This window comes from Elgaria multicarinata, chromosome 1, assembly GCF_023053635.1.
Source record: "Elgaria multicarinata webbii isolate HBS135686 ecotype San Diego chromosome 1, rElgMul1.1.pri, whole genome shotgun sequence".
In the NCBI taxonomy this organism is placed as follows: domain Eukaryota; kingdom Metazoa; phylum Chordata; class Lepidosauria; order Squamata; family Anguidae; genus Elgaria; species Elgaria multicarinata.
Genome location: NC_086171.1, coordinates 49,649,993 through 49,662,005, shown reverse-complemented (window position 1 = coordinate 49,662,005; position 12,013 = coordinate 49,649,993). Strand labels below are relative to the sequence as shown.

At 40.2% G+C, this 12,013-nt stretch overlaps 1 protein-coding gene across 5 annotated transcripts in view; it reads right to left on the bottom strand.

The window, feature by feature from the left end:
* Positions 1 to 12,013, bottom strand: part of KIAA1217 (KIAA1217 ortholog) — a 421,304-nt gene that overhangs the window by 131,831 nt on the left and 277,460 nt on the right. For 2 of the 5 annotated variants that reach the window (XM_063127615.1, XM_063127620.1), the window contains exon 3: positions 2,170 to 2,250. The exons of 2 other annotated variants lie outside the window; for them this stretch is intronic. In XM_063127615.1, coding sequence (XP_062983685.1) covers positions 2,170 to 2,250 — 81 coding nt within the window. Of the gene's footprint in view, positions 1 to 2,169; positions 2,251 to 12,013 lie in introns of those variants that run through there. One more of the 5 variants, XM_063127643.1, reaches the window with a different exon arrangement.

Sequence of the window (12,013 nt, the reverse complement as noted above, 5' to 3'; positions counted from 1 at the left end):
GCGCACGGGGCGCAGCGCTCCTCAGGAACACTGCGCCCATTGGGGTTAGGGTGGGGGGAGTGGGGAAATTAATGTGTGGGGTTTTTTTTTTAAAAAAAACAACCCTACCTTTAGCGCATGAGGGTTCGTGCGCTCCATCTTCTTTTTTAAAAAAAATGGCAGGCGCGACGCCTCTCTTCCTGAGGTCATCACGCCTCACCTGTAAACGGAGGAGGGATCTTGCGTTAATCGCAACGCAATATCTTCCCTCCTCTGTCACAGACTATCAGGTAGGTCTAGCTAAGGCCACTGTCTCACTTGCACTGGATTCCAGTTTGTTTCTGGGCAAATCTGAGAGTTGTTTTTTGACATATAAAGCTCTTCATGAGGTGAGGCCTTGGTATTGGATTGAATGCCTAAGGTAATTTACAGAGGCCTTCTTCAAATGCCCCTCTTTCTGAAGTTCAGAGAGAGAGAGAGAGAGGGTCTTCTTGGTGCTGACTTCTCAGTTGTGGTGGAACACTCTCCCCAGCGAATTCATCAGGCACCAACACTGGTTTTTTTTCCATCTCCAGGTTAAGGCGATGGTTGTTGTTGTTCTCCTAGCCCTTTTAAATCTTTTATATTTTAATCTCTCTTGCACACTAGTGGGTTTAAATCTTGTTTGATTTCTTGGCTAGCTTTACCTTCTCATTTTAAAAATTATATTCTATTGAGTGGGCTTTGTATTGTAGTTTTTAATGTTTGGGGTTTGCATTTTCTTTTGTATTTTTATTGTGTTGGTTTACTGTTGTGTTTTTAGATCTTCATATTGTATTATTTATTTTATTTTTAATTATACAATTATTTATTTATTTATTTATAAAGCACCAACAATGTACTTGGTGCTGTACAATGAATAGATAACCTCTTTTACAGGCATCTTATAAAAGCAAATAATAAATCAATATAACCAGGGCTGTCTACATTTCATCCAAAGGTGGGATTCTACTATCGCAATAAAATAAAATTACAGTGTAATCCTATGCATGTCTACTCAGAAGTAATCCCCATTGAATTCAATGGAACTTACTCCCAGATAAATGGATATAGGATTGCATCCTTAAAAACTTCATATACTGATTAAAGAGGGAATCTCCTGAAGCCACAATAAAAGAAAGATAGAAAAAGAAACACTAAAAGATATTAACACGTGAGCCTTTGGGACAAAATGTTCTGGTCCAAGAAACAGATTACACTCTTGAACACAAATATCCAACAGGCATATGAGATAATGCAGCAGAAAAGAAGGATCTATGTTTGTGGAGTTCCTTTACAAAAGCTAATGGATGAGATATGCCCTAGAAAAATTAAAATTATGGTGCCACAGAATATTTTTTAAAATGTGTTATTATATAAAGTTTTTTTTTAAAATAATAATAATAATAGACAAAATGCCTTTTAGAGATAGAAGCTGAGGTAAGTTATGTTCGGAAGTGCCTGTAAAACTCATATTTCAATGCAATGGCTTTAGGCATCTTTCCCGTGAATTAACAGTCCAAGACAGGCCAATACATATGTCACAAGAGAACATCTGGAATTGTTGCAGCTGCAATACAGACTCAAACTAAGGCCTAGCCCCACACAACATGACCGTGTTATTGGTATTTATGTGATCCTCAAAACAATGTGGAAGAGAGCAAGTCTGGCCCAACAGATTTTTCTGCTTGGGGCAGAGCAGCAAACATCTTCCCCTACCCACCCAAGTAGGATGCTTTGCATCCAAGGTCAGCCAAGTTATTTTTGTGCATGAGGCAGAAAATCCCACAAGCTACTCTCCCCATACCTGGTAGTAAAAAATCAACAATAATGTAGTAAATAACTAACAACTACACTCCTATGACACCCAAATTCTGCTGCCTGAGGTGTCTGCCTCACTCTGCCTCATGGAGAGACATACCTATCTCTCCACATCCCCTCCATCCTGCTTTTTGATATGCTGAGACTTCTCATATGAAAATCCAGTATTTTAAAAGTGACGTTAAAGAGGATGTCCATGCATTTTTCTACCCAATTCAAGTACAACCAGGAAACGAAACATGCAGGTTCAGATTTTGCCAGGGACAATTGATGCGAACATCACACGTAAACAAGACAAAACAGCAAACACAATCCAAGGCAGAGTGCAGAAGAAGAAAGTACAGTACTAACTCTCTGGGAGGATTCAATTTTCACCAAGTACCTTTGAATGTCAAGTTCTGAATGGAGGGACACCAACATGCACTGCAAAGCCTGTGGATCAGAAAGAGAGGGGTAGGGGAGGAAGGGGAAAGGGCGAGGTGAGGGAGAGAGAAAAAAATTAAAATAAACAAAATGAAGCCAAAAGGGAAAGAAAAATGGAGTGCAAGCATAAAACGAAAATGAACAGCAATAAAACAGCAGCAGTCTGGAAAAGAAAGGGTCCTGAACAGAACAGAATAAAGAATGAAATAGGAAGCAGAATCTGAACATTAGAACTGTGGGTTACTTCACACAGGCTTCCAAAGACAGAATCAATACCTTCTATACACACTTTCAGCTTCTCTCGCCAACATTCCTGTTTCAACTCTGTACCAAAACCCATCTCAGATGCCTTTTCCTCCTCAACCTCTGAATACTGTATCCCCTACTGAGCGTCCTCACATCATACCTGCTGTATTTGCTCATCAAAAGGTGTATGGGGGAGGGTGAAGGGAATGAAAAACAAGTTAAGAAACTGAATGAATTCAATTTTTTTTAAAGGAAAAAAGGAGGAATGAAAAAGGGTGTTATTCAATATGCAGTAATCAACCTCTGTTTACATACAGGAAGTACAGGTGAGGTATTAATATTCACAAGGAAGCAGCCGTCCCATCAGGCTGCAGTAGAGGAAGATGTATGCATTTATTTCTTTTTTACATATTTGTGAAACCGCCCAGAGAGCTCCGGCTATTGGGCGGTATAGAAATGTAATAAATAAATAAATAAATATTTCTTGATTGGAGAATTCCACTACAAAATTTGGAGAAATGCAAATTGTGAAGGACAACTGAGTTTTGATTCACGTAGTGGTTCGAAACTGTGAAGTCTGAACAAATTTCTCTTCCATCCCTAGTCTTAAGTACCACACATAATTTCCCCATGGAACTTGAGGGAATCGTTCCCTCTTCCTGGTCAAACAGCCCATGAAAGTCAAGAGGACAACAGGAAGGTTGGAATCCGATTTAAGTGGTACTCTCGCATTAGTCCTGGGAGCCAAGTGCTCAATCTCATATGACAATTATTAACAGAGAAATATTATGCATGTTTACTCAGAAAGAAACCACACTGTGTTCAACAGAACTCGCCCAGGCAAGTGTGCATAGGGTTGCCAGATTAAGGTACTCAACCAAACTTGTACTTGATTAATCATTTTGATTTGGACTAATTAACCTGTTAACTAATTGATTACATTGAAATAAATCTGCAAATTAGCTGAAATGCGGTATAGATACCTTTCTAATATACTGAAGAAAGTGTAAGACAAGAACGTATTCAGCTGAAAAGCAACAAGTTCAGTAACCAACCCAGAATCAATATACCCCCCTCCACTATAAGCTCCAGCCCCACACAAAATAAAGCTTTCATTGAATAACCTACTGATTAAACCAGTTCGAGCTTGCAGCCTCGCTGTGGTATTAAGCACCTAATTCCAGGATGTATTATAGAGAAAATGATAACATTGATAGCCATCCAAGAAGTAGAGATGGAAGGAGATTCTAGTAAAAACAACGGCTAGATTTAAATATGCAGATGCTGGTGTTTAACTAGGAAGGACGTGGACTCTGAAACAGCTTAGGCAGGAAATTGGGATCAAATGCACATTTCCTGCAGATGAGGATTTTGTTGGTTTATGTGAAAAAGCAGAAGAGAGACTTCCTGAAAGTGCTGTTCTGGGTGGAGAACACTTGAGAAATGGTAATTCTGCTGAATGTGGACTAGTGGAAAATGTACCCATTGGATATGAAACACAGGGCTCATCTACACCAAGCAGGATATTCCACTATGAAAGCGGTATGGAAGTGGTATATAAAAGGCAGGAGCCACACTACTGCTCTACAGCAGCATTGAAGTGCACTCCAGGATTTACACTACTGATTTATAGTGGTGCTGAAGTGCACTGACAACTGTTGGGGCCCATGACACGTCTACACCAAGCAGGATATAACACTATGAAAGTGGTATGAAAGCGGTATATGGTATGTGTCAATGGGCCCCAAGAGTTGTCAGTGCACTTCAATACTGCTATAAAGAACAACGTGAAAGGAAATTCATGAAACATTCAAATTCAGACTCCTAAGGCTGCATTTTTAAGAGACTCTCAACACGCCTTCAGAATCTCTCGAATGTACACACATGCTTCAGTTCTAGCTTGTTAAATCTTACAGCCAAGGGCTGGTGGAAAACAGCAGAGCTGAGAAAGGAAAACAGGAATCATCCTTTTTCACGTATGGATTTATGTCTCTTACTTCAGAGCTCCTGTTGGTCCAAACATTTGCCCATTATTTTCTATATTTCTTTTTCCGCTTCATTATTATAAGAGACAGTTGCACAAATACAAGGTCTGTTTGCTTTCCGTAAACTCCCCCCATCTGTTCTTTTTGTTGATTCTCTCCCTAAAATAATTCTCCTTCTCCTTCATGACATTGCTGGGGAAATTATTTCATTGCTTGGGAAATGATTCCTCGTAAGCCGATTATGACTTTTTGGAAATAAGAAACACACAGAGATAAGCTGTAAAGAAACCAAGCGATTTTAGAAAAACAACAACACCCTATTTAGCAGCAATAATGTTTTGAAAATGAGGCGGAGGAAAAGAGTTGAAGTCCTTTCAAGATTCAGCAGAATTTGGGCTTCATTATTGTCCTGTTCCCTTTACTTAAAATGACCTGGCTAATCAAAAGATGTTATGAGTTCTGGAAAAAATATTAGAAAGTGGACAATTGCAACTTCTAGTGTGATGTGAACATCAACTCATATAGCAAAAAAGTAAAATAAAAAATCCTGAAGTCTCCTCTAATTGCTACCAATCTTCCAGAAGTTTCTTCTTCTTCTTCTTAGACCTCATTGTGACCTTCTCAGCTGGTTAAATGGATATTTCTTCCTCTTTTTTTCAAAGCCCAAAGTTAGAACATCCAATTAAACCTACGGTAAGCAAGAACTGCAGGAAGTAACACAAATTATTTACAAAGCAATATATATAATCCCCAACTTTCAGAAAAAGAAAAAAAAAGGTGTCAATTGAATATGAATAAAGTTTAAGAGTAATTTTAATAAAGCATCAGCCTTCCTTCAGAACACCCATGAAGGAGCTTTGAGGTAGGAATCAATCAGATGTTTTCTACCTAGAGCCCAACTTCTTGTCTTGAAATAACGGAGCCTGCTGGGTGATCGCTGCTTAGCAATTTGACCCAGACAAGCAGACCAGTTTTGCCTTGATCTTTCATTTCATTTCTAACATTCTGTTGAACAATGTGTGCTTAGATCCCACTTTTCTACAGAATGCATAAAGATTAAGGGCTTTACAGGTTACATTAATTGTGAGGCTTGCAGCCACATCAGAATATTTTTTTAATATAAAATGTAATCCTTGGCACGTGGGATGGGGGGATTTGCATTGGGAGTACGGGATATGGGGAGAGGGGGTTTAACCCTTCCCTCCCACACTGTAATCCCAAGGGAAATCCCCCCCACAATGCACTGCAATTAGCAATAGGAAAAAAACTGTTTTGTGACTATCTGACAACTATATACACTTAAATAAACTGGTTCTGATCGATTGACACCAATGGAAGCCTTTTCCCCAATAGTTAAATGCAACATGGAGGGTGGGGTGTGTGTGATTTCTGTCCGGGTCACAGCTGTGGATTGGAGAGCTACACCTCCCTTCCCCATATACTTGTTCTCGATAGAAATCGGTACCACTAGATTTTTTTTTAAAAAAAATACTCTGACATTGTTACAAGCTATGCGTAGTTAGGCACAAAGAGACAAATGCATGGTGTCATATTAGTTTGCAGAGTCCTGGGTGTAGCAAGCATTGAGGTTTAATGCTCAATTACACTATAAAATTGTAAGGTTTCCAATGTACCCAAATATACCAAGATGCACAAGCTCAACTACTTCTCCCAAAAGAGCATAAAAATGGGATGGGCCAATGTTCAGCTCTGTGAGCTGCTTCTCACATGAGGACTGCTCCACAATGCCAAGGAGATATGCTTCTCCAGCATGGGAGCAACCACCGGGGAATTATAATGGTTGAAATCTACTCATAATAGCCCAAAAATGTATGGCAGGAAATATATCATGGCAACAAGGTTTACTCCCCCACTGTGAACGACATGCAGTTGTTTATTTCATTTATATGCTGCCCTTTTCTCATCATGGTGGCACACATAGTGGTCAGGCACTGACCACACCCAGACCTGCTTAGCTTCAACAAGAAGGCTGTATTATGTGCCTTCGGACCATATATGCCATGGAGGTAGAGCTGCTTTCTTTCCTACACACATTCCTTGTACCCATTTTATTTATTATTCATTTATTATTATTTACTGCCTAGGCAGTCAAGCACTGATCACTGCTTAACGTCAGGAAGGTGGCTGATTCATGTATCACATTTAGAGTGCCAGCACCTGCCACCACCAGGATACACATGACAAGTAGCTAACTTGAGTTATGGCTGCAGCATGAAACCTCTCCATGCATGAGCATTTCTTGGCAGCCGCTACAGCTTGAACACTCTAAAATTCTGATGGGAACATGGAATGGATCCATCATAAACATAGCAATATAACTCTATCCCTCATGGGCTTCTGTGAAGATATGGGTCTCCAAATAGGATCACCTATTGGTCCTTTGACCCTTGGGTCTATTTGATATCATGGGACACCTGAATGCACAACACCTTCTGAGGTCCATTTCACACACTGCATGGTGGCAAGCGTGCACTCAATGGGGAGCCACAATTAATCTTGACTCTTTGATGGAGCATATTTGTAGGAGAGATGTGTATGCCAACACAAATTTGTCACATCCAGTTCTCTGTACATGTGTATGAAAACATGTACAGAGAACTTTTAAGATGTACGCTTTGAAATAATGTGTGGAGTAGGGCTGTGGACCACCTCAACCCAAATCCCTGAATCTGAGTCGAGGCGGGCCAATTCGGGTTGCCTCAGCCCGAATCCGAGATGGTACTGGGCTAGCCTGAGGCACCCCGATGCCGAAGCAGATGTGGAGTACCCTTTAGTTGTTTACATGACACAGGCATGAAAAATGATGTGCGATTCTTCTTCATCCCTAAAGCAATGTTGAGATAAACGTCGTTCATATGGCAATTGCACATGTGATGAACATGTGTAGTGGGAGAGTGACAACAAGCTGTGCCTCTGATCTATGCACATTCACTAGACCATCCTTTCCCAACCTGGTGCTCTCTAGATGTTTTGGACTTCAACTGCCATCAGCCCCAACCAGCATGGCCAATGGTCAGGAAGGCTGGGGATTGCAGTCCAATGCATCTTGAAGGCAGCAGTTTGCAGAAGGCTGTACTAGACCATCTGCATAGTTCCTATATGCATACAAACTGTGCATATAGGTTCTGTGTATGCTGTTAGGGACTCTGCTACACATTTTTAGTCTGCTAGTGACGGTTGTTTGAAGAGATATGGTCATTATGCCTATTTTACAGACCGCAAAACTGAGGCTTAGCTCAGAGGCAGCAAATTGCTGGACTATGCACAGAGAGCACAGATGAGCTGGAACTGCAAGAGAGAGCCCCAGTTTCCCCTCTAAAGCCCTCTTCTAGAGCCTACTAGTTCGAGTTCTCATCTGAAATGCTGCACGTTTATCCATTTTGTGGTTGAGACACTGCCTTTGAACCCCTTTTCATGCTGTTTGTGCCACATGTGAAAGTTGTTAATGTGGGTTCGCACATGGAAGAGATATCAAGTGTACTTTCTTGCCAAAGTAAGTCTTACATTAGAGTTGCAGACTGATTTAAGGAAAAGCCAATTTAAGCCTCGTGTATGAAAATGCTCTAAGAAGACATTCCAAATTCAAACCTTTTTCCTATGGAAATTATGACCTCTGCGGCTCATTCTTGGTTTTCAAAATGGAGTTAAATATGCTAATGGAACATAAGGCATACAAAGACCAGTTAATGGTCTAGCCCTTTCTTTCATTTTTTATTTTTTAAATTATTTTTTGCATTACTCCATGTCTGAGCTTTCTCTGGAACTATTTTATAATCAAAGTCGACATCACATTGCAAGCATGATAGCGTAGCAAAGCTTCGTATATAGCCTATGGGGATGGGAGAGTCTAGCTATTTTGTACCAAATCATCCAAATGACAGGGTTTATATATCTACCTTATTATTAAAAAGCCTTTCATTGCATTCCTCTCCTCTTTCAATAAGTACCTGTCATCCGCTTCTCAGTCCCATCAGTGACACGAGTTAACAAATGGCTTTGTTCAGCATACACCAGTAGATACTTGCCTGAACTGTATTGGAGCCAGACAGGAATTTGTTCTTACACCCTGGCTATCTCTGAGGAATTAGGGGTGAGGGGAAAATGAAGTGAGATAACTGCAACGGACTTGATCATGCAAAGGAATGAGTGGTCAGAGGCCTACATAGCTGAATAGGCACTGAACCCAGGCCTCCACCATCCATGTCCAATTCGCCACACTGTTTAGCAATTTTTACAGGCTTCTGATAGATATGAGACCAATGCGAAGACCAATATGAGACCAATGACTGTTCTGTCATGTCAGAAGATGATACATATCCACAAATATATGTCCCATTTATATGACTTTGTCCGGGCTGGACTGCGGGTAGCAGTCTTCTGCGCAATGAGCCTGGACAAAGCCCTTAGAACTAGAAGATAAATCAGGAGGCAGATTGAGACGGAAGCCAGAAGTCATAGCCAAAGTCTATCTAAGGATACAGGAACATGCCAAAGCTTAGGAAGATCTTCTTGCTAAAGCAAAGCTCAACTAGAACAGGAAGTACTCGTATATTCCTTCCTGTTCAGAAGGATCTAATAAGTAGCCTGGGTGTGTGCGGTCAATCCAGGGCCTGAGGATAATGAAACTGCGCTAGGCAGATGTTGAAAAAAGCAGTGCAGGGCTTCACCATATGGGACAGCCCTAAGACTCCCAGTTCAAGCCTCTGAAATTCTTGACAGTTAAACCAGCCTTGAAAATAACCTGCCTTCCAAGACTTTTGTGGATATCTCAGGGCAGCTTGAACAACCGAGTCTGGCAAGCTACATTCCCACAAGGCACTGCTTTCACCCTACACAGGGTGAAACTGTTTTCACCCTACACTGCTTTCACCTCTATGCTGTGGAGCAATGATGCAAAAGATATGGTTAGCCTAGCAATGTGCCTGGTGGACTTGCTAGACTAACCATATATTCACTACAGTGTATGTTTGAGTTTAAATCCATAGCCTCTCCTGTATTGACCACATTCACAAAAATAGTGTGCAAGAATCTCAGAAGTATTTTTTTAGAGCTACATGTGAAAATGCCCTTTTACATGCTTTGTAAGACACCATTCTACTGTGTCTACTATTTCAGGGGCAATAATTGGTTATCCCCGTCATAATCACAATTAACATCATTAAAATATGTATAAACATATTGAGTCAAATTCGGACTAAGTAATTTTACTTACAGGGAAATCCTATTCATATCTACTCAGAAATAAACCCCATAAAGTTCAATGGTACTTCCTCCCAGGTAAATGTGTATAGGATTGTAGTCTGGGTTCCCAATGAGATCAACAGGATGTAAGTTAGGTTGTGGCTAACTTCCCACACTGATATGGTTTGCCCACGGAATTTCTCGTTGCTACCGAAGCCATTTTGAATATTCGGGGTGCAGCACGCCGTCACTTCTCATTATGTTCAAACTCAGTAAAGATGGGTTGTTGGGGTGGTTGACAAGCCACCCAGAACTTATGAGCTGTTTTGGGGTTGTCGATGGCTTGTCAAGCACCCCAACAACCTCCCTCTCACTGGGTTCACATCTAAAGAGAAACGACAGCACTCCCCTCCTGCATCTCAAATATTCAAAATGGCCACCAGTGCCGCAAGAAGAAGCCCCGCAGGGAATCACCAATGCTGGGTTATATGCGAACCAGCCCATTATTTTGTGCAACCAATGTAGTCTGGATCTAACCCACTGAATGGCATTTTGGTGGAGACACACTTTTCACACTTACTTACAGAGTTAGGGATATAGTTTGAAAAACTTTAGAAACACAAAGAAAACCCTAATCCAAACAAGCCCTAGCTAGTTTAAAGAAATACACATTCATATGCATCTCATTTAGACAAAATATAAGTGTGCTTCTGGCTCTACTGGGTTTAAAAAGCTGGGATGTAGGAGCAGCCTTGGATTCAGGGAGCTGATGACATAATTGTTGAGCAGCCAAACCAGGCTTTTAAATCCTGAAAGAATCTGCAACATATAAAATAGTTTTCAACTTTTAAAGCTGCCAGGACTTGTGCCAGTTGATAATAACTTGCTTTGCTTTAAATATGGGGGTACCATGAAATTTACAACTCGTTGCATCTAAAAAATATTACTTGTAAAGAGATCTTATTTTCTCTCTCTTTACCCTTCGGAGTTGAAATAATTTTAAATTTGTGGATTTGTTAACAGAGAGACCACAGTCTTCTGAAATCTCATGCTCCAGGTTATTCCCACATACACCCACAGCTATATTCTGGAATAAATAGTTTCAGGTTTACATAGGCTCCATTCTACAAATATTTCATGTACTTTCACTCACAGTATTATTTAGAGATGAGCCCAAAGTAGTAATTAACCATTTCAAGTTTGCTTTGGTATCATAAAGCCCTTTCTGGTTTTGGTAATTTTCTGCCTTTGTTGCAAACAAATGTGCATTGTTTTTACACAGTTCTCCGCCTCCGCCTCCTTTGCCCTCACCAGCATCACCCTCATTTGCTCACACTACTACTTAATTGTATTGGCCGAGGCACACATGGGATTTTCCTGACAATGTTATGGACAAATGTCACATGGTACACCACAGTTAATAAGATCAAATGCCAAGAATATGCAGAAGCCAGGAGAACAAAAAGGCAACAAACAACATTGAAACTAGGTGTAAAGTTGTCAAAGTGGGTATTTTTTTGTGTGTGATTTGTTTGGATGTGTAGAACATGCTATGTTTTATGCAAATACTTGAAATTAGAAAATATGCAGTGCAGGAATACTGCTAACAGCCAAAATTGGCAGGTTTTGATAAATTGGAGGACCAAGCAATGGACTACAATTCCCATAATTCCTGTCCACTGGCCATGCTGGCTGGGGATTGTGGAAGTTGTAGTCCAAAACATCTGGAGAACACCAGTCAGCTTCTCCTGTTCTCCTGTGGTCAGTATTCTGGCCTGGAGTCACACTGTAGGGCAGAACGTGTACTCCAAAGATAAGGAAGAAAGACGGAAGGAAGGCTGCAAGAATAGAAAGAAAGAAAGAAAAGTAAAACTGGAAGTTTTCAAAAGATCACAGTGGAGGAAGTGCAATAAAAACATGACAAACAATATGCAATATGTACTTTCATGCTAGCAGTACAATCCTGTTTATGTTTATTCAGACATAAATCTCTTTATTGTCAATGGAACTTACTTCCAGGTAAGTAACAAAATGCAGCCTTAACCACATAGTTCTATCTAAATCATTTATACTCCATCTTTAAAAATAATAATCAAAATTTCTTACATAAATGAAAAGAACAAATAAACCACTATAAAACCAATTCAAAATAAAATAGAAATCAGAAAAGAAGAATGAATAATACAACAGTTAATTATTATTATTATTATTATTATTAATAATAATAATAATAATAACAACAACAACAACAATCCTTGAACAGCTATGGTCTGAGGGGCCATAGGATATTTCCGATTCCCAGCTCGGAAGTTGGAGATAGTGCTCCAACCTCAGAGCTG